The sequence below is a fragment of the Styela clava genome, chromosome 4 (assembly GCF_964204865.1).
Source record: "Styela clava chromosome 4, kaStyClav1.hap1.2, whole genome shotgun sequence".
In the NCBI taxonomy this organism is placed as follows: Eukaryota; Metazoa; Chordata; class Ascidiacea; order Stolidobranchia; family Styelidae; genus Styela; species Styela clava.
Window position 1 is genome coordinate 3,747,554 of NC_135253.1, and position 26,700 is coordinate 3,774,253.

Genomic DNA, 26,700 nt, shown 5'->3' on the forward strand with positions numbered 1-26,700 from the left:
TCCTAAACATCAAAAGTCATATATGACACTGATTTGTACATGCGATAGTACAGGGTACAGGTAGCGGTCCTTTGGACCACGGTTTCCTAAACTGGGGGCCGCGAAACCCTGGGGTCCGTGATGACTGCACATGGGGAACACAACGATATGAAAAAAGTCTGAAACATATACAAATAGATCATAATATTATCGCATTGCTGTTAACCAGCCAATTTTTGCGTTAGTATTATTGATTCAGACTTTCATGAGTTTTATTTCGTCAAGGGACACATTATCCTTCCTCGTTGGTTAAGCACAGAGATTGATACGACATAAGATGGGAGACCGCCAAAAATAAGATTCACAAATAAAGGTCCGCGACCCGAAAGTTCGGAAAACCTTGCTTTGGACAGCAAATAAAATATATTTACAAACCGGTGCTACAGTCTTGTTAGCATAAGGCCCAATTGTTTCTATTTCTATTGCCTAAAAACAGTTGTAGGTAAAGTTCGAACTGCGTTTTCCTGTTAGACCATAAACATGTTATAAAAATTTAGTTTAACATTATGCGGAGTTAAGAAATACCTTGGGTTCAGTATCTTCCCATGCTGAGCGACGGGCGTATAAAGGTAGTAATCGCATTCCTGTGTCTGCATCTTTGACGCACCTGGAATAAGGAAACATTAGGAAAAGATTGTCCGCATTATAATGCTAAATTTAATATCGACTAATATGCAGAATATATATTGACCCAAATACCTTCCCATGAGTTCCAAATACGTGATGTTGTCTCCGGTGTTCGGGTCAGAGTAGGCTCGTGCTACATCTCTTCCAGCTTCACTCCTATTTTCAGGATAATCCAACATGTTTGATGTCTTTTTATCAAGCAATCCACGCTTATACGCCACATCCAAAGGCAAACGGTGATTCACTTTAGGATCAATAATACCTAAATGGAAGATATGTGTTTGAGAAAGTTGCGTCAATCATGGGAAGATGGATGCAGGAGAGTCAGTATAAAATAAATCTGGAAACAAAGAATAAGACAGACAAAGAGACATGGTCACTATTTCCGAGGTTTCGAAAACGGCAATCCCTTTTCCCCTCAAATAGCAATATCAACGAATAGAAACTTTACAAATTATTTCCAACAAAGGCACTTTTGCTGTCTATGATCAAAAGGATATAAAACCAGACACGAAAACTACCTCCTGTTGCGAGCTGCGCTTCCAACAAACGGATTCCGTGTGATTCAGGTATATGCCCACGCTTCATAGCTTCGAACAATGAAAGAACATCGGATTCTGACTTGGTAGTGTATCCACACACAGCTCTCTCGTCCCTGAAAATAAAATAAAAATAAGTTCATCACAGGGTTAGAACTTAAACCAGGTTTCACTCGTGTTGTTCAGTTTCAACAATTTGCTTAGAATTTGAAAATCTCAAGGCTTTACAACTTGAAAACTAATGCATGATATATTTGAGAAAACTTTTAGTCTGGAATCCACAAAATTTGCAGACATTGAAATATAGAATAAAGTTTGTCAAAGTGCGAATAAAAAGTTCGACCACTCGATCAAGATTGCTGTTGTTTTTATTGGATTGTTACACGTGATGGTTTATTCTAGTAACCTTGACGAATATTCTATTCAACTCAAATGTTAAAAATCACATTCTTTAATATTTTCGGTTATCTCCAACAGCATTCAATAACCTCAAATGCCATAATGCACATATACTGCAATGGGCAGCAAAAACATCAAAGTGAGTTTCATTGACCACGTCCTAAATGAGCATTTATATTATTACCTTGCCAATACAGCTTCAAGTTGCTTATCCACTACTCCTGCTTTTGTAGCTTCTGCGACCGAATAACGAGCTCCTGTTTTAGGATCAACAATTCTCCCGGTTGCTACCTGAGCTTCCAATAAAGCCATGCATGTTTCTATAAAGAGAAGAAAAGTAAGTAATAATGGAAAAAAGCAACAACTTAATTTTAAATTAAATATGTGTTCGGCAGTATACGATCGACCCCCAATATCCCTCTTTTTGGAAAACTGGAAAATTTGCCAATAACGGTGCAATTGCATTTTGCTAAAATCGCCGATTGTTTTCGTCAGCGTGACGTGTTATTTACGCCGGGTACGCTTCACGTTGATGCTTATTCTCTCTAAATCACAAATTTCCCATAGATTTGTGCAATGATAACAATGATAATTACTTTATTTTCGTACTCGCACAGAATTGTGAATCGGTGAGAGTTATTATACGATCATCGGCGGCGAGATGCTAAAGACAAATGAAGAAGTGAATCCGCGACGCAAATATTTTGATTGAAAGAGCAATATAAAATACTGAAAATAAAACCGTAAATAATATATAACAAATATAAGTTTTGTTGTAGGAGGCCCGCGACACTCTACAGACGCTTCTCTGGGCATTGAAAATCGCAAAATTTTATGTACCTACCGCACACATTATGATTGGTCGGCGTTCAGAGCCATATCGTCACTAAAATCAAACCAAGTCAATTGTGCGCGGGCTTTACCTTTTTACTTATTACTTCAAATTGTCTTCGAAAATTTTCATCCTAACAATATATACAAGGTTGGAAACGCGTCTTTTTCCCGAGTTGTGATGATATATAAGATAATTAAGTATATTCAATCAATTTTTATTGTACTGAAATAAATTTTACTCCGAGATTTACAGCAGATTTTTCGAACGGTTTTATCTTTAAAATAATCTGAGTGGCAGCATTGCGATTGAGCGGAGTCAGTGTTGCAAGTACAGCTCAGATTTGTCGAATACGCAAAATAGCAAAAATACCGATCAAAACAAGATATAATCGGGCAGTTTACCACACATTTTTATTTTTTTTAATGTCCGCGGTTTGCCGTGGTATTTTTATTGTGGTGATGCTTTTATTTTTTTGACGCAACCGCAGGTTAAATTGAAGAAAATGAAATAAATAAAGCAAGACATTTTGAATGTGCCCGTATCGGTGATGGATTTATTACTTTGCACAGCAGAAAAATCATTTTTCGTTGAAAAAGCGGCTCTTTTAACTAGTGGCGTGATCGCAGCGTAATGTTTTTCATTTTGAAGTAAGAACCGCAACCGCGAGTTACGTTGGACACAATTAAAGTAATATATAAGGACATTTTAGAATCTCGTAATTGTCATGGATTGAATATCTTACGCGACAGAAAAAGCATTATACGCTGAAAAAGGCGACTCTTTTAACGAGCGACTGTTTCAGACGGAAATGGGAATTTTCGATTTTGAACCCCCCCCCCCTCTCTTTTGAAAATTCTGGCTGCGCGCGCGCCTGTTATGATCCAGAGTTGGTCTTTATTGTCAATTTCATTTCTACATACTGCTTGGGAGAATGAGCAGTATCATCTAACTTACTGTTAAGTTTAGGGTTCACATTTAGGCTTACTTTCTTTAGAAAGTAAGCAACGATACCTTGTTTAAGAAGACCTCTCTTCCAGCCATCGTAAATTGAGAGCTTTTCTCCTGTTTCTGAAATCAAAACTCCAGCAACCGGTTGTTCTCCGCAAAGATATGGCTTTAGTTTTATCTCCGCGTCTTTATTTGGAAGAGTACCTTAGAATAAATCAAAATTTGATTTCATAAACAAATCACACCTTATGTTATAGTGTCGATGTTAATCTCAAAGAATAATCCAGTACTTATCACACACCTTTGCGCAGTCCTGTTAACGTTTCATCTGGAACCAATCCTGCTGCATATAAATCTCGTAATTTGGCTGGACGATTCCATGCTGATATAAATGTAATATCCGGTATTGCTCTACATCAAATGAAAAAAATTTTGGAACCGTTATTGTCTATTGAATTCCAATTTCTAGGGATGTTGTAGCAATCAAAGTTTAGTACTAGTGGCATGTACTAGTAAAAAAAACATACGAATCAGATTTTATACTTAACAATATTATGTGTTATTGACAAAATTGAAATCAATTGTCACAAAATAATCCGAATATAAAGTTAATGGTTCCATGTATGTACTTCAAGATGACTCAGCTTCGAGTTTTACTTTCGGACGCATCATAACACTCAAATGTTAACTGGCCTATTAAAAGTAATACATACGACCTATAGGAATACGTACTTGCCCTTAATACCAAGATCCACGTCGTCACTGCTGCTGCTACTACTTTCTGGGGCTTTCTTAGCAGTGACGTCATACTGAAACAATCATAATATTTTAAACAAATGTTATATTAGAAAACTTATTTTTGAATTGAATCACTTCACTTTGAATGACTTTACTTTGTATAACTCACAAGTAAGTCTCATCTTATACTGGTTGATACAATTGCAAATGACCTGGATAATTGAAGAGACTATAGATACAAGGGTCAAATGACTTACTGCTTTGACTGGTGATACATAAAGTTCTTGCTTTCGTTTGATAGAATTATCGGAACTGGACGACGATGAGCTGGTAGCAGACGATCTTCTCTTCTTCCGTTTGATTTTGTCTGCCTCGCCTCCCGATTCAGAGCTTGAAGACGAGGAAGATATTTTCTGGGCAAAAGTTATTATGTTATTTTATATTAAAACGTTGCAAAATAGAATATTGAAGTTAGTTGAAGTACTCCGGAGTAACTTGATCTGAAAAACTTCATCCTCGGCGGTTGAGTGTATTTTTTCACAATTGGACTCGTGAAACATTGGTGGCCTTTTCAACGTGATACTTCATTAAACTATTTGGCCAGCATCGATACGTACTGATTTTAATTGCTAATTTCAGCTTATTTTATAGCCTGCCTGGCTAGCCTCGTTTTTCGTGCTCAGCTTCCTGATGACTAGTCATTGTTAGGAAGGAAGTCGAAACTTATGTTTCCGCAAGACTGAATTGTTTATAATTTATATGTACCACCCCCTTTGCCTCTATGCCTTACACTTACGGATGTCTGTGTAGCAATTGGATATTTTGCAGAGGTCGGAGGTGTACTCTTGGTTTTCTTCTTTCTCTTACTTCTCTTTCGAGTTGGGGGAATATCCTTTTTGTAGTAAAGAAATTGAACAGTTTATTTTTCAGATGAGGTAACTGAAGAAATTAATTTGTTATTGTTGTTTGCATTTAGCGCAGTCGCAGCTAAATGCACAAAATTTAATAATCATAAATTTATTATACACTTAAATAAATTGTTCAAATAAAAATGAAATAGAGGTAAAAATAAATTTCTAGCGACTGAGCAATCTATACATACGCACCGCTGTTTGTGTCGATATATCGTCTCCAAGTCGCTTTGCTTTTTCATCGGAATCAGAGTCGGAAGACGACGATTCAGATGATTTCTAAATAAGGAATACATTTTTAGGGAACATAAGAGTATTTCAAAATTACCCAATATCCTATAATTTCACGTAATGGAATATTTATATTAATATTATATATATATATATATAGTCCTGTAGAGTGATCCATTTGGAGTTTTTGTGGATATATGATACTGTGATCTGATATGTGGTTAGTATAAAATTTACGAAATCACCAACTTTATCGACACATTCATAAAACTTGTAAGCGTGGAAAAACATTCATCCAAAATGGACGAAACACGGAATATGTGTTTACACTCATCCATTATATAATTCAACTTTATCATAATTTAGAAAATTCTGCAAATTAGCGTACAGTAAGGATCTTTGATATATGTATATAATCTATTTGGCTAGATAGTACTATATTTTAAGATTTAGCACTGCTGTTTTGCGCTTCTGTGAAATGTTTTGAAAAATGGAATACTCCGATTTTTATGATAAATAATTCTAGCATCGTACTTCACATAACATTGTTCTATTTATATTATACCTTCGCATGTTTGTCTTTACCCACAATCACTGGAACGATTACTTTATCTTCGCCTGACGATGACGAACTAGAACTTTCACCTGGATGTCTCTTCTGAAAATTTTATAATGTGTGCGTAAATATTTTAGTATTGATGGCATATAACGCTAAAACAAACTTCATCTAAATATTTCAATTTGACTTTGTTTAATTCTTCAATATAAGCAGCGCACTATATTACAGTAGCTGCTTATCTGAAGTTTGGAAAAAAGATATATGTGTATATTTACTGACCACATAATTTTAGAACAAAAACAGTTTGCATACCGGTTTTACCACTATAAGTTCACTTCTTCGTTTTTTTGTATCATCATCATCAGATTCTGAACTGGAAGACGACGGTTTCTAAACAATCGATAAATATATTCATAATATTTTTGGAATAGTAAGGAGAGAAGGTCGATAATATCGATATATCAAAAATATTTCACGAGCTTGCTCTCCTCAAGGGTTTTGACAAGCAGAATTCATAGAATTGCGCCTAATATATATATATATATATATATATATATTGCTTCATAGCTTTAGAATCTTTTGTTTTATGTTTTATAAAAGGAAGCAATGATGAAATAGTATTATCATTTCAACATAGGGCGTATTCAAGACAAAGATTTTCATAATTTAAATGATTGAGATTCTTCAGTAAAAGAATCCAAAGCACCCGGACTTAATTTTTACAGAATTATATAAGAGTAAATAATTATATCGCCACATACTGTATTGATAGGAAATTTCGAACTTAAAATGAATTATATATCCGCTCTTTAAAGGGGAAAGCATTAAAGGTGTCTGAATGCAAGACACATCATCTCGATAAGCCCAAATTGTTTTACTCGACAACCATAAATGTCACAGCCAGTCACTTTACCCTGGCTTCTGCGTCTTTGGCTGCAACAACTGGTATTATCTTCTTCTCGCCGTCTGATGACGATGATGAGCTTGAAGACATGCGTTTTTCCTAACAGATAAAAAAAACATTACTTTACATCAGCTTAATTTTTTAGCATGTATTTATTTAAATGCAGTCTATCGTTCCTACTTTATCTTTTTTGTCTCTTGTGACAACGATCGGCGCAGTTTTGTCATCTTCTCCAGATGATGACGACGAACTAGATGGTTTTTCATTTCTCTAAAAATGATAACTTTTAATATAACAACCACTAAAATGCAATAATGGCTTAACAAATCATTTTATTTCAAGGCTTCTCCACTTCAATCCACACAATTTTGAAACTTTTCACAAGAATTTAATTATGTTCAAGAATTCAAGTAAAAAACATAAACTTAATCACTACAATGACTTGGGTAATTAGCCCAATCGTATAGCCAATCAGTTTTGCTAAACGTGGGGCCTATCAGCATGAATCTAATCTTAGGTGCAAATCAGCAGATTATGATTACGTCGAAGTTTACTTATATTTGGTATTTAATTTATATGCGAATGCATTTACACGAGGTAGAAGAAGCGGAAACTGCGAGTATTACACATGACACATTTAATATTAGGCATCCTTTTATCTTTGAAAGTTGTCAATCCATATCTACAACTTAATATGAGGATCCATGTTCAATCTAAGTATTGGCAGTAATTTTTATTAAAAGTTTCTCAGAAACTTCTTAATCTCAATAATAGTTGCACATATTATATATAAAGTATTTATGTGGGTGCAAAAAAATTGAGTTGCATATAAGCCAAATATGTGCTAATTGTAACTGCTATGATAAAGTTGATTAAAAATATTCTCAATTTTAACAAACGCTACGGCAATTTGAAATATTGCTGTTGAATCAGGTACAGTACTGATTTTTTTTGCTCTTTTCTTACCTTTCCATCGGATGGTTTTTTTGTTCTTTGTCTTGGTTTTGGTGGTTTCTTTCTGACATCTGCTGTCGGATCATATTCATCAGATGACGATGATGTTGATGATCCTGATTTTCTCTTGTCTTTTGGAGACCGCTTGCGAGCTGTGATAAGAAGCACATTTGCTTGATTATTGTGTCGCCTATCTAAATTCATGTGCTCAAACATGAGTTGCTGGAACACCACTTCAGGATTTATGAATTCATACCAAAAATGTATACAGCAGTGATTTGTTGTAACTTGTAACGTCAGTCACTTGTAATGTTAAGATAAGGCTTCAGTGCGGTAGGTAATGTCAGATGGACGTCGCTAGATAAGATAGTTATTACTTTTTAACGGCAAAAGTATATCTCTTGACAGAATATGGTTAAAGGACGAATTTTTATGAAGTCAAATGTAAAAGAAAACCCCATATTTAACCAAGTTATCACTATATCTAGTTATGCAATATTACAGTTTTGGTTTGCAATACTAATATAATATGTACACGTATTTCTGGATACGATCCTAGTTATAGGTGGTACTGCCATATCTGTCATTAATTAATGTGTAATATTATTTGCAGAAAATTCCAACCTGCTACCGGCACTATAAGTGCGTTGGTGTCCTTTTTGTCCTCTCCTGATGAACTCGACGAGGAACTTTGTTCTTTCTGCTCCTTCGGTTGATCCACTGCTGCCAAAACATCAGACACAAGATCTGAATCATCAGATTCTTTCGGTTGCTCGTCACGAATGATCTATAAAATGCATCATATTTGTGTTACAAGTTGCATTTCTGAATGCATACTTGAGAGAAAAATGTCACGAGTATTTAGCCGGCGAGCACGAAGTTAATTAGGTTATATTTAAAATTAATTGGATTTTTCAAAACTAAAATATGGCTAGGTATTGGAACTACTTTGGAATAGTTATTCTAATTTACCCTGAGAACTTACACGAGGTTGTAACGGTGGCATTGGTTCGACTGTGTCTTCATCGCTAGAGCTCGACGAAGAAGAAGAGGAAGAAGCGCCAGGCATTTTTGTCCTCTTTCCTTCTTGCTCGGAATCAGGCTTATCTCCAAGCACCGCCACGGATTGTACATTGTCACCATCAGAATCCGAAGACGACGACGACGACGTCGATTTTCCGGATGGTTTTTTGTCTGAGCCTTTTTCATCCTTCTTACTTTCTTTGTCATCATCTGATGACGATGATGATGACTCGTCAGGACCTTCTGGGGCTTTCTGTTCGAGTTGGCCAACATCAACTGCACGTTCTCGTGGCTCCACCTTTACTTCTTTTAACAATCCGTTCTTTTCAGGCTCATCCTGAAATCGATTAACAAACTGGGGTTAAATAAGCATTATCAAAAATTCCCTAAATAATTTTCAAAAATATAGTAACTATACCTCATTACTGTCGGATTCGATATTGACCTTTACATCATTCGGTTTGTCATCTATAGAATCTAAAGAAAAAATTTGATTCAAGTGTGAGTAACGCATATTTCTCTCGCGTATAATAGAACATACATTTGTACATAAAAACATTTTAACATGACATGAACTACAAAAAAAAATCTCACCTTTTTTAGCTGGAGAGTATGGTGGTAATATTGTCCCGTTTCCATCCTCCTAATAAAAACATACAAAGAGAAATAAATATCGACAAATAAACACAAGAATCTGCCAAACTAATCTGGGATTTCAAATTGCAACATATTGAATAAATAGTAGGGCCCGTACACCCGTACACTATACTTGGATGTGCACCAATGCATGAAATAAATACTATTGACTATTTATAAGTCAAAACATGGATATTAGAAAATACGTGAGATTTATAAATATACCGGCATGGTAAGTTTAACATCTCCGTTCTCTGGTGGTTCAGGATATTTTGTCGCAACTTTTTCATCTGGAGTCATGGATCCCTTTTTTGGCTGTTTTCTCCCTGAAGAATAATAAGTTTGCACATTAAACACAAGAACAATGCTAAAATATACAAACATGAAGTCGAAAACGAATAGTACCGATATATAACAGTACTTTCATAGTAGATTATCGGTACCGCACTCTTCGCTACTTCGCCTGACCACTATGCGAACGCGGAACCGCCACAAGGTGCGCAATTTTTATTTTAGTGACGTCATAGCACACAAACAATGACTATCATATAACCCACAGAAATTTAGGAAATGAATTAAAATAATAGCCCTCTAACGACAAAACAATCTTCAACCACTGAAAATTTCAAAGCAATGGGTCAGATTTTTTCATAACAACAAGTAGAAAAGAAATACTAACAACATGATCAACAACAACAACAACAATATGACAACAAAATGATCCATAAGTACTCGTATACTTCCTAACCAAAAATAAAAGGCAATAAAAATACTACCGAATGTTTTTTATATATATATATATATATCAGACTGTTCTACTGAGAACGATTGTTCAGCGTAATGAAAAAACAAAGTATGGTAGAGTTTTGTTTCCAAAAACAAATTCTAACAATCAAGACTAACCAAATTCACATTTGAGCTCAATGAATACACAGTAAAAAGATAATTTGTGTCTTTTTGAAATTTCCATAGCGTTAACAAATCTAACCACCTTATTTATAATGAATTTTTAAATATAGTAAATTGAAATTGGTATTGATGAACATGTAAAGTAGGGTTGCCAACCGTCCTTTATTTCAAAGAACAATCCTTTAATTAGGCTTTTCGGTCCTTGTCCTGTTTAGCATTTAGAAAATATGCTAATTGTCCGTTATTCTTTCCAACGACGTTTTGCCCGATAGTTATAGTACTGTGTTTAATATTGTTCCGTTCTTGAAAAATTGCCTCGGTTTATGTATTTGCAAGCTTTTAATTATTCTTTATAATTTCGCTTTGGTCCGGCTCAAATAGCCAAAGAAATAACAATTTCATTAACATTGTTTGGGTCAATGTTAAATAAACAATAAATGAAAAAAAAATGGAGATTGTTTTAATATATCTTTTTAGCTTGTATATAGTTTTTATTTCATTGTTTTATATTGTTATTTCCTGCAAGTTACAAAATAAATGATGACGGTAATCTATGTCCTTTATTGAAACTTTCCATAGTTGGCAACCCTAATGTAAAGTAATGAGAGCAATTATATACTTCGTTTTGTACGATACTATACGATGGCGTTTCTGCAACGCGCTAGATATATTTTTATCAAACGGCGGCACAGTAACGTCCCGAGGCATGATGTTAATTCAGTTCACATACAAAATAGCAAACCACTAAGCCACGCGAATGCTACGAGTGATTCGAATATTTGAAGTGTTTTTGTAATTTACTCTTCGACTTGATTATGAGAAGGATATCATATTTACAAAAGACAAAAAATATAAATAAATACAAAAAATTTGGAAGTTTTTGGAAGAAAATAAATAAAAGAATACACAACAACAATATCAATACAAACAAATTCAAGTACTCACTGTGTCTTGGTCGATAGAGTAGATATCCAACCAATCCTGATATTCCTAGCATTAGTAATGCCAGAATTACAACAACTGCAATCACCCAACCCTCCATGATGATTACTATGGAGCCCTATTCTGTAGGCCCAGGGCCTATTAATTGTATTAATCCAACTGTCAAAAACATGTGCAATAAAAATTATTCAATATATCTACACAATGTATGTTCGTTCCCCCATGTATGCCCTAATCTTCCTAGAAGTTACTTTCTAAATTTCTGCCAGTATTTATGAGTTCAAAAAACGAAATCATTTTTTCATATATATATCGGTGTGAAAGTAAAACCAATTTTCCAAAATTGTTGGTAGAGACTTTTGCTATAAACACAAAATTGGAAGGAGGGTCCAATGCCATCAATCGCGATTATATTGTTTGCCACGCGTTGTAATATAATTGTCCGATACAATCTCAAAATTGTGATGAATAATATATATATTTTATATTCAATTTGATTCAGTAAATTATTTTGAATTAAATTCATCAATCCATCTGAATCCTATACAAATATTCTTACATTATCTGTTCCAAATGTCTATGATTAGCACATGGCGTATTAAAAATAAGATGTTCTTGTACCCGTCATTGTTTTAATTTTATTCAAACAGGAATCAAAATCCATTAACTCGTAATGTTTTATTCCAAATATTTCATAAAAAGAAACGTGAGAAATATTTGCTTTATGATGACCAATCATATGATCAAATTCTGAATAACAAAGCAAACTATAGAAAGTCATACATTTTTGTGTGATCCCAGATTTGATGCTGAATTTATTTTCGAAAGTGGCAAATAATCACATGTTTCGCCCACTTACTTTATTTTTTAATTATAAATGTTTTTTCAGCACTGATATTTACATTATACATTTGCTTATTAAGAGATTAACATCTTCGTATGATTGCGTAAGGACTTCAAGCATAAATTATCTCTAAATACAACAACTTTAGTATAAAGCGGCAAAATTAACTTGGTTTTAAGTATTTTGCCGATGCTCACTTATAAGTTACATATAACTCACTTCATCTCTAAAATAACTGTGTTCGGAAATAATTTACATTTATTTTTATAAACATAAATTCAAACTGTTTTTGTTATTCACGCATTCACAAGTTAATCAGTTCGATAGCTTAAAAGACAAAGAGATAAAAATACACTAAACCGTACCTATACAACCGTTTTCAGTATCATATCCTGTCTTTGAACATGACTTCATTATCTAACACTACTTCGATATATAACTGACTTTACACATACATTATACAGTTATTATATATAACTTGAATTTATTTACATATATAGAGAGAGATTTTTGTGCGGGTGAAAAAACTAGTTATCATTCACATAACCCCATAGTATTTAAAAACAAAAACAATAAATCAAACAATTCTTAAAATATATACAAGGTTAGGGTTTAAAAAACAATCTTGAACTTTCTTCTCATTTCAGATAAATATTTACACTAACTTATATACATAAAATTTATATATATTTAATGAAAACATCATCTGCTAAGTAACCTGAATTCGTGAAAATCTTCAGCACAAATCTGAATAACTAATTTTCTGCCAATTTTAATTTGACCATTCTTTGAATATAAAATGTTCAAAGACACGCCCAACTTTTTAGCAAAAAGTTCGTTCAGGAAAATTGATCTTGAAAGACCTATAACTTTAAAGCGATTGCCCACGGGGTCTGCTAGATTCTCTCGCCCTCTTATCTCGGATAATTTGATCTCTGAAACCGATTAAGCCTAGCCCGTGAATGGAATACACCACGCGAGTGCAAGTTAACTATTGACCATGTTTGAACAAATATAATATCCTCGAATACAATATTCGAGAAAGCATCTTAGAAAATATTTCAGGTGATAAACGCGATATGTTTTATAAGTAAGGCATCAAAACAATCCATCAAGCGCCTCGAGCTATGCAAATCTAAAAGTTTATGGTTTTGCTAAGTTTAGACTTAAAATAAAATCAAGAAAATATGCGACATGTGATATATTTGGCTTTATTAATAAAATATCAACAACAACCCACGTTACATATACCTGATCCATTCAAATCCTTTGTTATCCAAGTTTAATTTTCTAAGGCCACGTTACGCGTACACATACGTACAATTAATACGTACAATTAATTAATTAAGTTTTGTCAATTAAATATTTTTTGCTTGCATCATAGTTTTTCAATGCCTCATTGATATTGAAGACTCAGGTAATAGAAAAGTTGGTAATAAGAAGAACCCTATCTTGGAACTCAATTTAAATTTCTTTGTTTTAAGATTGATTATTCTAAATTGATCTATATTGTAGCAAAAACTTTACGATTTTATCACAAAATAATAAATTTCTTAGAAATATAAAAAATTCAATATTTTCTAACCAAGTTTTGTTTTTCAAAGATATATATGAATAATTTCGAAATATTCACTCATTTAAATAGAAATAAGGTGAATCATCAGACAACAGACGTGAAAGAAAAAAATGACCAAAATACATTCCTATATATTCGTGTAATTTCATTCTCTCATCCATGTTACAAAACGCGTTTAAATGGAAGGTAATTCCGATTTAAATACTTTCTCACATGTACCAAATCGAGCACAAGTAGCAGTTACATGGAGATATGTTGCAATGCTTATAGTGCCACATAAACTCGCCTAATTATCATTTGTCTAGACCAGTGGTTCTCAAACGCCGGTCCGCCGAATAAATTCCAATATTAATATAATATAAGTGAATTGCAAAATACAAAGTATTGACAGCATGTACATTCATTTTGTGATTTTCTACCTCTTATTGATTCGTAGTACCGGTATTCGTCTAACAACCAAACTTGGTGAGAGGTCATCTGCCCATTTGAACCCTGGACAGCTGAATGTTCGTTAATTCTATAACCTCATAACGGCGGCCAACGTCATAACGGAGGAGTTTGATAGCACATACCGCAGGGGGCGGCATCCTTTTGTCGCTCGCGGGCCAAAATTAAGGGTTGCAAGTCTTGGCGGGTCACACACATTTTTAGAAAGTTGAAAACCGAACAGATGGCGGATGAATCACAATTTATTCACACAGTCACAGATCAGAAGTTGAAATTATGAAGACTGCAACAACTCGTGAACTTAACTCTCTACTTAATAAAAGTACAAATGACATTTAATGTGAAACTTCTGTTGCATCACGTTTGATAGTTTCTCGACATCAGACAGCATGCTGGATGAAGCCAAAATTGAAATATCTTTTAAACGGGCATCACTAATCCGAGTTCTCAGGTTGATTTTTGTAATGTTCATTTTCGAGTGAGTTTTTCCCCATGGTTTGTCAAATTTGGATAGAGTTTTCCTTCCAGAAGATACTCTTTATAAAAATCAAGCAGTGATACATCTTTCGAATAGAATATCGATTTTATTTACCCATTGCATTGAATATTTTCTGCGTCATTGAACCCGCTGCACCGGGCATCAACTTTTTTGGGTTTTGTTAACATTTGTCTAATTATAATTACATTGTAAGTATATAAAAAGAGTAGCTGTTCACTAAATTGTCATGTTATAATATAATTTAGTCTACACATATCTCACAATAATTTCTGTTACGTATAGTCGTATAGAATATAATCGTGAAAACAGCCTTTTTGTCGCTTGCCGACCTTTGACATACCGTGTTTCCCCCGAAAATAAAACCTACCCTTAAAATAAGACCTAGCCTGAATTTTAAAAATGATTTTAATATGAGCCCTCCCCATAAAATAAGACCTAGTTAATTACGAGAATTTTTTTTTTTTTTTTGATATAGTTACTTTAGTCGATAGCAAGAAATCTCTCCTACACGTTTTAAATGATCGATAATCTATGTTTTGCAGTTATTATGAATAGAAAACGTGTTATTTATAGGTAAAAGGCTGTCGGTTTTCATATTTTGTATACTTGAAAATCTCGTAATACTCTACTTTGTAATTTTGTTTTTCATAACTAAAAGTATGAGACATCCCCCGAAAATAACCTTTAGTGTTATTTTTTTAGGAAAATTGAAATGGGACCCAATCTTATTTTCGGGGAAACACGGTAGTACGGTACCTGATTGTAAACTTCGCAGTTCGCACGTTTCGTAATTTGACAGTAGGCCTATAATTTATCGAGGTTTGATAGCAAAATGGAGGCAAACAAACAGCAAAGTAATATTCAGCTCTTTCAAAAGAAACCCAGCGGTGAAAACCAAGTCACTGGTGTTGACAGGACAGAGGAAGAGAATCGGGTTTAAGACGTATAATATCAAAAATACAACAGCAAATTTCTCTTTAAATTGGATTATCTTATTTTGCACCGCCTACTTTTGTCGTAATTTCATTCTTTTGATTATGTTTTGGGTTCATGACATTTTTGGTTAATTTTGAAAGTCCGCCGGTCCGCAAAATTTGTTTTGAAATTTTACCGGTCCGCGAACTGAAAAAGGTCGAGAACTCGAGTTAGTGACTCAACTCTCGAGTCACCTTTTACAAAAACTCGAATGGATTTGAGTCTTCTAAACGAATATTCCGAAAAAATACGATTAAGAATGACAATTGGTGTCTATCGAAATAAATCGAATCGAATTGTAAGACTCTCAATACATGATTGAATCATGGTCAGGGTTTCTTAATAATGTCAGTTTAACGCTAGGTGGAAGTTTCAAGCTTTGGTGTCAATGTTATTTATTAATATTATATTTCTCTGTTCATACAATCTATTATGCCTCGAACTCGGTTTTTGACATTAAACGGCTTAGGCTTATACACAACTTCCCGACGCCCCGGGTCTGTTCAAGGTTTCAGGAAGTTACATAAAACAAGGTTTTCCTATTTTGCTTTCCCCGATCCTGATTGATTGCAATTAAATAAATTATGTGCATCTTCAGTTTTTCCAATATATTTTATCCTGGGTATCAATACAAGTGGAATTAGAACGTTAAAAATCATGATTCATCGAGATTTTTCATGACTTCTCTGTATCGTTTACTCAGTTCAAAATTGGTTCTCACTTTTAAACTATTAATTGTAATTGGCCAACCGACAAAACAACCTCTTTGCTTACGTGAAATCAAAATTTTGTGAACTGAAAAAATAAAAATGAACATTATATAGATACAGCAATATTCATCAACCGAATTGATCGTTTTAATTCTTGATTAAATGAACATACATCAGACTGAGAACATACAATTTTGCACCGCGCACATTGTTTCATTTCTTCATTCAATACATAATTATTCTATCAAAACAATTGTAGTCGGATCACGAGTGAGCTCTTGTTCGCGAACACATTCATTCTTCAACACCATCGCTGAAACAGGCAGCTCGTTCGCAACGAATGCATCGGGAACCATTTGAAGTTGTTTAATTTGTAGGGTTATCGCCATGACAAAAGCATTCCAGTCTGAAAAAAACGTGAACTATTTTACACGAATTGTCGAGATTAAGTATTGAGTGCACAATTGTTATTTCGTTTTTGAATGGTGCACACACAGTGTGTATGTACATGCAACAGCACTCAGCAGTCAATAGCTATAGACGTGATATACCGCTCGACAGCGGCAACAATTACTTCGCCGAAATAGAAAACTAAAAATGCTGAATAACATCGTATCTCGAAACAGGCTTTCGAATAATTCTACTACCCGTAGAACGTAGCCAATTAATTGACGCATTGCATTACAAATGTTATGAATGATATATACTAGTGGTATAAACCTAAAATACTTATGGTAGATGCGGAGGTAAGAGGCACGTCTTCTCTTGAAACATCTTCTCTGATGTTTAAGTTCAAATCATATAATATTTTCAACAATTGAAGATTGCACATTTCTCTGCAGCACATACATCGCTACAGATACCACGAATCCAGTTTTGAATCATGTTTATAAAGTATCATTATCTCCAAGCTATAACTGACTCGAAGTAAAGAACAAAAATGAAGTAAATTTCATAATCCGTAAGAAAAGCCCATTCTGACATCATTTGTAAAATTAGAGTCGGAGCCGCAGTCAAAATTTTTTTGTGGAACCGCAAAGGTTACGGATTTTGGTAGCTTTATACGTATTAATGACTGCTTTTTCAGAGCATCATGCGGAGTGGAGATGTGAAAAAATGCCTTCTGTTGCAACCTGTTTGAGTCTATGGAGTCTCTATACCAGTGGTTCCCACTTTTGGTATATCGCGGCACACTATTGAGCCCTTTAAATATTCGCGGCACACCTATCACGAAACATGAACATTTCTACTCATAAAGCCATTTTGCTTTGAAATAATAATAAACGAAAAAAATCAGATAAAAGGAATTTTATTCATGTAAATACAACAATACCTTGTATTTAGTAACAGGTACAAAATAATAATGGTGAATGTCAGTAGGACTGTTATGCCCTGTGCTTCTTTACTACTGCTGCAATTTGTAGACAAATGTGAGGGAGACATAATCCTAACTCTCTGAGAGGGAGACACTCTTAACGCAGGCGAGGGGGTGGGGCAATAATTTCGTCTATATTTGAACACATCTTGTTTACGCTTTACAAAAGTATCATCTCCGAAACGTACGATGATCGAGCGCAAAGAAATGGTTAATAGTTATCGGTATTATGAGTGTTTTCTTACAATAATGTACACGAAAGCGCCTTCGGAGCACATATCATTGCAAAAGATGCGCGGCCGTACGGGCAATATGTGGTCCTCAAACGCACCGCCTACCACGCGCTTCGGTTTTGCGCGCCCTTCCCCGTTCAACGTTACGCCCTTATTATTACAACAGGTATTCTCACTTTTGCACAATCTAATTCTTTTTTGTTACAATTTGATATGTTTCTCTTATTGCCAAAATCATTCAGCAGTGTTATTGTCGGCACATGCGAGAGAAATAAAAAAAGACAAACAAACTGTATTTCATTACAACAATTGATTATTATCGCTGAAAAACACTAAATTGGTTTAAAGCGGATATCTATAAAGACGATATAGTTGACCTTCTTATGATTTTACTTTTCGCACAATAATTTGTTACCTTGTTTGACATTTTCAATTTTACGAAACGGTGTTGGCGCGCTTTTTGCAAAATTTAGAATTGTAACAAGACCCAAATACGAATTTGTCGTTTCTGTTTGTTAGCAAGAGCCGTGGAGTAATTCTCGCGGAGTTCAACAGATTGGAAATTGGAATCACTTGAAATATATTCAAAAAAGAAATATCTTCGCGGCACACCAAAATCATTTTGCGCAAGCTAATGTGCCGCGGCACGGTGGTTAGGAACCACTGGTTTACCTCATACAACTGTATAATACGCGCTTCCCTAACCACTATCCCAGTTGCCATTTTTGTGTCCAGTATATTTTGGGGATACTAACATTTTTCTACCCATCCCATGATGCATACGACAATTACAACATTTTTTTTAATCTTTTTGCCCATTAACATTTATTTAATTGCGAAAAGTTCAATATCCTACAAGTTAAATTTCTATTTGTAATGATCAACTAACTGAACGAAGGAAAACAATTGAATTGATATAACAAAAATTCTATCATCAAAAGTTCTTTTGTCTGTGTAAAGAATAACTACCATGAGAAGTAAACAGAGACGTTGAAAAAATGAGTTGAAAAGTCTGTAGATGACTTCTTTAACTTCCAGTTGAATGAATTAACATAAAAGTTTTTTACTTCAAATCAATCCATCAAAACAATCGTAGTCGGATTACGACTGAGATCCTGTTCGCGAACACATTCATTCTTCAACACCATCGTTGAAACAGGCAGCTCGTTCGCAACCAATACGTTGGAAATCATCTGAAGTTGCTCAACAGTAATCTGTGGGCTTGATGCCTTGACAAAAGCACCCCAGTCTGAAAAAAAGCGTGAAATATTTTATGCAATACTAAAACCAAGTTATAGATGGCAATCAGAGCAATTAAGATTATATTATCGTATCTTAGTTTTATAATAAATAATAACTAGATCGATACCGACTTTAAAACAGATCATATATCTGACAGCATAAGCATAATCAATCTTTTAAAGAAAGATTTTCCTACATCTTAGTGTAAAGATCGAGCTTATCATCACAGTGTATTATGGTAGTGGGTGTTTGCGTTGTCGAATTAATGTAACTCCCCAGCCTGCGACAAGTTTTTAACAAATGGAGATTATAAAAAAATACCCGGCAACGCGAAAAAATGAGTTCACCATATGAATATTTGTTAAAATATTTAGCTACTTACTAAATATACCCGACAAATACGTTTGCATTACCCTTTGCGGACATGAATTTTGTTTCAGAATGCCTAATTAAATATTTTCAAAACCATGTTTTTATTCAAATGAATCCTCAATCCCAGCGTTTACCTGATTCGAAGTTAAGAACAATAATGAAATAATTTTCATAGTCTGTCAGAAAAGTCCATTCCGCGTCAAGGTATTTCTGTGTTTCTTCATCTAAAACTGCGAGAATAAAAATAAACTTTCTAAAAAAATTGATGACAGAACCGAAAGAAATAACTCGTGAATAAGAATCGAAAAATCGTGTTTACAAATTATCACTTTCATCTGTATTTTGGAGTTTCCGTCATTAAAAAAGTTCTAAATAAATCTGATTGAAGCATATTATGGTGTGATTGTTTTCCCAGGACCCTAGCGAACTAAAGTATATATGCACTCCAAGGTATTTTTTGGCAGAGGATAGTTCCATACTACTATACTGTCGTAAATGTTGATTGAAGTTCCGAACTTATCAGCCAGTATTTACTAGAATCAGATCAACATTTGCATTTAAGTCTAAAGAATGTAAGTACAGACCTTGCTGAGTTTCTACTTTTCTGTTCTGTTTTTCGAAGTCATCATACAAAGACTGAAATGTTGGAACTTGAAAGATAAAACATAAACAATAATAGATAAACATTTTTACGAAGAAAGTAAGCGACAAAGATTTACGAAGGTTTACGATTTACTGAGTTTGCGAAATCCTTATTGACTTCAAGCAGTTGATATTTTATATCAATATTTCAATTAGTTACTGAAGCATTACAAAATTCATCCATACTCACCATTATACTCCAAAGCTCGATAAAATTGAGATCCACGGACTAGGCGAAGTCGATGCGAATTAATTCGTCTGATATAAAAAAGAGGGTTTGAAATGTAAGAAGACATTTTGCCAACAGGTTGAGAATAATCGAAATGTTGTCTCAGTTTCATGTGATTGACCTTTGGTTTTTGATACTTAGTATTTATTCATAGATAAATATACCTCTAATAAATAAATATATCTTCTCAAAAACCTTGATAATAAGCCACTCACTACCATACAGATGAAATTAAGAGTGCTTAAATGTAACTAAGAATCAATATCGTGATTTGGAGATAACTAGAATTCTGGGAACGTAGAAAGTTCAACTAAAACGTGAGTATATTCTTATTTCGAATAGAGCGGATTTTCTGTTTGGATAAAAGGCAAATAAATTAAATATCATTATTTATTTTTCGAAGTATAGTCAGGACAAATAAAACAGTCCAGCATGTGTATTGAAATTTCTGACATACAACTTCGCTTCAATTTATCCAATTCTATACAAAGGGATCTGTATATCACACGGAATAAGTATTAATTTTACGATGGTGCATTGAAATTGGAACTAGGACAGTGTTGCATACTACTACTTTAAGAGTATTTATCTAAAACATGAAATTTAACTAAATTGCGTATTTGTATTATTTACCCTATGCTTGATTCCCATACGGCGGCTGTTATTTCGTCTTCGGTAACTGTGAAATTTTCAAAATTCCAACAACCAAGTGGTTTGCAAAATTTAGAATTGTAACAAGACCCAAATACGAATTTGTCGTTTCTGTTTGTTAGCAAGAGCCGTGGAGTAATTCTCGCGGAGTTCAACAGATTGGAAATTGGAATCACTTGAAATATATTCAAAAAAGAAATATCTTCGCGGCACACCAAAATCATTTTGCGCAAGCTAATGTGCCGCGGCACGGTGGTTAGGAACCACTGGTTTACCTCATACAACTGTATAATACGCGCTTCCCTAACCACTATCCCAGTTGCCATTTTTGTGTCCAGTATATTTTGGGGATACTAACATTTTTCTACCCATCCCATGATGCATACGACAATTACAACATTTTTTTTAATCTTTTTGCCCATTAACATTTATTTAATTGCGAAAAGTTCAATATCCTACAAGTTAAATTTCTATTTGTAATGATCAACTGAACGAAGGAAAACAATTGAATTGATATAACAAAAATTCTATCATCAAAAGTTCTTTTGTCTGTGTAAAGAATAACTACCATGAGAAGTAAACAGAGACGTTGAAAAAATGAGTTGAAAAGTCTGTAGATGACTTCTTTAACTTCCAGTTGAATGAATTAACATAAAAGTTTTTTACTTCAAATCAATCCATCAAAACAATCGTAGTCGGATTACGACTGAGATCCTGTTCGCGAACACATTCATTCTTCAACACCATCGTTGAAACAGGCAGCTCGTTCGCAACCAATACGTTGGAAATCATCTGAAGTTGCTCAACAGTAATCTGTGGGCTTGATGCCTTGACAAAAGCACCCCAGTCTGAAAAAAGCGTGAAATATTTTATGCAATACTAAAACCAAGTTATAGATGGCAATCAGAGCAATTAAGATTATATTATCGTATCTTAGTTTTATAATAAATAATAACTAGATCGATACCGACTTTAAAACAGATCATATATCTGGCAGCATAAGCATAATCAATCTTTTAAAGAAAGATTTTCCTACATCTTAGTGTAAAGATCGAGCTTATCATCACAGTGTATTATGGTAGTGGGTGTTTGCGTTGTCGAATTAATGTAACTCCCCAGCCTGCGACAAGTTTTTAACAAATGGAGATTATAAAAAAATACCCGGCAACGCGAAAAAATGAGTTCACCATATGAATATTTGTTAAAATATTTAGCTACTTACTAAATATACCCGACAAATACGTTTGCATTACCCTTTGCGGACATGAATTTTGTTTCAGAATGCCTAATTAAATATTTTCAAAACCATGTTTTTATTCAAATGAATCCTCAATCCCAGCGTTTACCTGATTCGAAGTTAAGAACAATAATGAAATAATTTTCATAGTCTGTCAGAAAAGTCCATTCCGCGTCAAGGTATTTCTGTGTTTCTTCATCTAAAACTGCGAGAATAAAAATAAACTTTCTAAAAAAATTGATGACAGAACCGAAAGAAATAACTCGTGAATAAGAATCGAAAAATCGTGTTTACAAATTATCACTTTCATCTGTATTTTGGAGTTTCCGTCATTAAAAAAGTTCTAAATAAATCTGATTGAAGCATATTATGGTGTGATTGTTTTCCCAGGACCCTAGCGAACTAAAGTATATATGCACTCCAAGGTATTTTTTGGCAGAGGATAGTTCCATACTACTATACTGTCGTAAATGTTGATTGAAGTTCCGAACTTATCAGCCAGTATTTACTAGAATCAGATCAACATTTGCATTTAAGTCTAAAGAATGTAAGTACAGACCTTGCTGAGTTTCTACTTTTCTGTTCTGTTTTTCGAAGTCATCATACAAAGACTGAAATGTTGGAACTTGAAAGATAAAACATAAACAATAATAGATAAACATTTTTACGAAGAAAGTAAGCGACAAAGATTTACGAAGGTTTACGATTTACTGAGTTTGCGAAATCCTTATTGACTTCAAGCAGTTGATATTTTATATCAATATTTCAATTAGTTACTGAAGCATTACAAAATTCATCCATACTCACCATTATACTCCAAAGCTCGATAAAATTGAGATCCACGGACTAGGCGAAGTCGATGCGAATTAATTCGTCTGATATAAAAAAGAGGGTTTGAAATGTAAGAAGACATTTTGCCAACAGGTTGAGAATAATCGAAATGTTGTCTCAGTTTCATGTGATTGACCTTTGGTTTTTGATACTTAGTATTTATTCATAGATAAATATACCTCTAATAAATAAATATATCTTCTCATAAACCTTGATAATAAGCCACTCACTACCATACAGATGAAATTAAGAGTGCTTAAATGTAACTAAGAATCAATATCGTGATTTGGAGATAACTAGAATTCTGGGAACGTAGAAAGTTCAACTAAAACGTGGGTATATTCTTATTTCGAATAGAGCGGATTTTCTGTTTGGATAAAAGGCAAATAAATTAAATATCATTATTTATTTTTCGAAGTATAGTCAGGACAAATAAAACAGTCCAGCATGTGTATTGAAATTTCTGACATACAACTTCGCTTCAATTTATCCAATTCTATACAAAGGGATCTGTATATCACACGGAATAAGTATTAATTTTACGATGGTACATTGAAATTGGAACTAGGACAGTGTTGCATACTACTACTTTAAGAGTATTTATCTAAAACATGAAATTTAACTAAATTGCGTATTTGTATTATTTACCCTATGCTTGATTCCCATACGGCGGCTGTTATTTCGTCTTCGGTAACTGTGAAATTTTCAAAATTCCAACAACCAAGTGGTTTCTGTATATGAGGCACGTCGACAACATCGAACCACGTTTTTTCATTAACCTGAAAAAAGACACAAATTAATAACTAGTCTTACTTCAATACACTTTTTGTCTTCTCTGAATTAACATTTGAGTGTGTATATTTCCAGGCAACAAAATGTCAAGAAATAGTGCAAAATTTCCTCTTTGAGATCTACCTTTTGCCAATCAATATCGTCCATCCATGATTTTTCACATGTCCTACAAAAAGCATGTGTCACATAACACATAAGCACTGCCACCACAGTCAATTCGAACAAGCGAAACATTTCGTGTCTGATATTTTAACCTACTTCTCTGCAACAATTAAATAAAAAATTGGCGACTGATAGTCGATTTCGTAGTTTCTGCTCCGGAAAGCTTACAGTTCAGTAGCGTCTATACACGTGCAATTAAGGGCAAGCAACAAAGCTGTGGTCAACTACTAAAGCAGACAACTGAGCAAGTCAACGCTAAGTCGAATATGGTAGATGCCGGTGGTGAACTATTTATATACGACAAAATGTTGGAAAGGAAATATAACGCATCATGAAAAGTTTTCTTCATTCATTATCTTTCACAACTTTTACGATCGATCTGTTCTGATGAATGACAATACTGCTTCGCATTACATTCCTACTATATTTGACAAATTGGTTGTTTCCGTTAGAATCCGTGAAGTTTGTATCTGTCAGGTGTTTATAATTAATTTTGTACTGATAACATTACGGTATCAAAACCGTTTCCTATGTCACTATAACATGCTACAAGGCAAAAATGAACACTGCAATCAGCCTGCAGTAAAAATCCTTCCCATTGGTTCCGATTTAATCGAGCGCAGCAACCCTACATTCCAAACAGATTCAGAAAAGAAATCGACTTCAGCATTTAAAACATTACGCATCTTAATTTCTATAGTGTTATCTACAATTAAGAATTAAGTTAATTATACAATTAAGAATAACAAACCGAGCCGATATTAAAAATCAAAATATGAGCATAGGGGCTGTGCGGATTGTCCCAGGTAGAAAATATTCGGGTAGTTTTTCACGTAAATTTTCTAGTCATTGTTATTCTGAAAATATATTGTTGCTCAATTGATTTTATATCGTAATAAAATAATAAAAAACATCCAAACCAGTTATGCAAAACCAGTCAACTTCTGAAAATCATAACAGAATATTATTCCATATCGCGTTCGATTCACAATTGAAACAGGGTGGTATTTTATTACTTGCCTAAGAAGAATGCCAAATATTACATTCGTACAAAACTATTCTCGCAAAAATTAAGCAACGGGTAACCCATACCTGTTCTAGAAAAAGCCGACCAGGCAAAAAAAATTAAACGCCAAAGAGGGTAGGCTATATGCATATAGTCATTGTGCATTTAGTGAAAAAACACCGTTCAAATGTTCAGATTGCTGAATATATTTCTTGGCGTTACTTAATGTATGCTCGAATCTAAGTTATATGAAATATCGGTCTCTATTTATTAAAATGATTTCCGAACGCGTTTTGCTTTTTATTTTCTTTGCAAAATCAAGACAAGTAGTTTCCACATTCAAAATCTGGAAAGCTCATTGCAATACTGTTTTGAATTGGAATTTGTGGAAGTTGTCGATGTTAGAGTCGGAATCGCAGTCTGAATTTCAAACGCTGCTGGTTAGAAGCATCATGTGGAGGAGTGAATATGTAAAATTGCCATGGTCATGCGACGGTGACTGACTGACAAACAAGGTATTCGAGCGGGTTCTTCGTACGTACCTCTGGCACTCTATTGCTATACCGGCATTGAAGATAGCAAAGACTTGCTATGCCTTTACATGCTTTATCTTATAATATTACCAACAGCATAACATAAAACAGTCAAGTATATGCCATGAATGAAATGGAAATTAAACAGTACCACCAAGTCCGGCGAGCACCACGCACAAGACGACAGTTTGAAACTGTTTTCTCACTTTGTAGTACAGTACTTGATCCACGTCGAGTCTCAGGAACGAAATGTCAACGCAATCATCTTCTTCAAGACGACAGTTTGAAACTGCTTCCTCATTTTGTAGTAGGGGCCTTCTTGATCTACGTCGAGTCTCAGAGAAGAAATATCATTTTAAGCAGCGACCAATTCATCATATTATATCGATTGTGATTCTGATTACAGCATGCCTCCAGTTCAAAGCATTCAATTTATCCTTCAACATTCCAAAAACAGTATACGTACATTTTTAAAACAAATTTAACGGAAACCTATATATATGTATAATAATCAAACAGGTAAGTCAAACATCATTCCAGATTCTTTTTCACGTGCCTGACTTTTCTTTACATGATCGTTTTTCGTAAAACAATACATTATAAAAGAAATTGTGTATTAAAACAATAGCGTTTATGTTGCTCCACAGAAATATTGTGCAGTGGACCACTTGTACGAAAGAATATGTACAGAAATACATGTTCTATAAAACAAGCGTTTTTTACCAGTTTTGTATGAAATATACAGGTTTTCTATTAAATAAATTCGACGGCAACAAAATATAACAATTTTCGTCAGAAACCTCTCACTGATCCATAAAATACGACAAAAGCACATCACACTGTCAACAGATCACCTTGATACAAGCTGAAATATCGTGCTGCAAAATGAGGTTTGTTCTTTTCGAAAGTTTCAACCTACTTGTGTACTTTTTCTTAACTTTTTTCAATTCAGAAATATATCGGGATTGTTTAGTCAAAATCCCTTTCCCATAAATCCCAAACCCAATAGTAAATATTTTTGTATTGTTGCTTGTTAAAGTCTCCTTGAGCGTGAATGTGAAAACACGGAATAGAAAATGTGTATTTGTTTCTTCTATTTACACTCATTATGCAATTCTCCTACGAAACGAAGTATGCAAGCACTACTATA

At 34.1% G+C, this 26,700-nt stretch overlaps 3 protein-coding genes across 5 annotated transcripts; all 3 read right to left on the minus strand.

Annotated features, from left to right (window-relative positions):
• Positions 1-543: 543 nt before the first annotated feature.
• LOC120325800 (uncharacterized) lies at positions 544-11,343 on the minus strand. The gene is made up of 21 exons (XM_039391964.2): positions 11,198-11,343; positions 9,569-9,669; positions 9,302-9,350; positions 9,126-9,184; positions 8,670-9,044; positions 8,309-8,471; positions 7,697-7,836; positions 6,911-7,000; positions 6,740-6,829; positions 6,139-6,216; positions 5,833-5,925; positions 5,232-5,315; positions 4,922-5,017; positions 4,383-4,538; positions 4,120-4,196; positions 3,689-3,798; positions 3,451-3,591; positions 1,789-1,924; positions 1,188-1,321; positions 739-928; positions 544-646 (listed from the first exon to the last, which is right to left on the minus strand). The coding sequence occupies exons 1-21, from the start codon at positions 11,292-11,294 to the stop codon at positions 544-546; spliced, it is 2,562 nt and encodes an 853-aa protein (XP_039247898.2). The 5' UTR covers positions 11,295-11,343.
• A 7,379-nt stretch (positions 11,344-18,722) lies between these two features.
• Positions 18,723-21,228, minus strand: LOC144422242 (uncharacterized). Of its 2 annotated transcripts, none has more exons than XM_078112229.1 (5): positions 20,972-21,228; positions 20,300-20,367; positions 20,052-20,117; positions 19,602-19,691; positions 18,723-19,102 (listed from the first exon to the last, which is right to left on the minus strand). In XM_078112229.1, exons 1-5 carry the CDS (start codon positions 21,211-21,213, stop codon positions 18,927-18,929), a joined length of 642 nt encoding a protein of 213 aa, XP_077968355.1. In that variant the 5' UTR covers positions 21,214-21,228; the 3' UTR covers positions 18,723-18,926. The 2 variants fall into 2 exon arrangements, with proteins under 2 accessions (XP_077968355.1, XP_077968354.1); XM_078112228.1 differs by having other exon boundaries at positions 18,726-19,102; positions 19,602-19,697.
• A 148-nt stretch (positions 21,229-21,376) lies between these two features.
• On the minus strand, positions 21,377-24,259 carry LOC120326258 (uncharacterized). Of its 2 annotated transcripts, none has more exons than XM_039392518.2 (6): positions 23,973-24,259; positions 23,706-23,836; positions 23,034-23,101; positions 22,786-22,851; positions 22,336-22,425; positions 21,377-21,837 (listed from the first exon to the last, which is right to left on the minus strand). In XM_039392518.2, the coding sequence occupies exons 1-6, from the start codon at positions 24,081-24,083 to the stop codon at positions 21,662-21,664; spliced, it is 642 nt and encodes a 213-aa protein (XP_039248452.2). In that variant the 5' UTR covers positions 24,084-24,259; the 3' UTR covers positions 21,377-21,661. The 2 variants fall into 2 exon arrangements, with proteins under 2 accessions (XP_039248452.2, XP_039248451.2); XM_039392517.2 differs by having other exon boundaries at positions 21,378-21,837; positions 22,336-22,431.
• Positions 24,260-26,700: the final 2,441 nt, after the last annotated feature.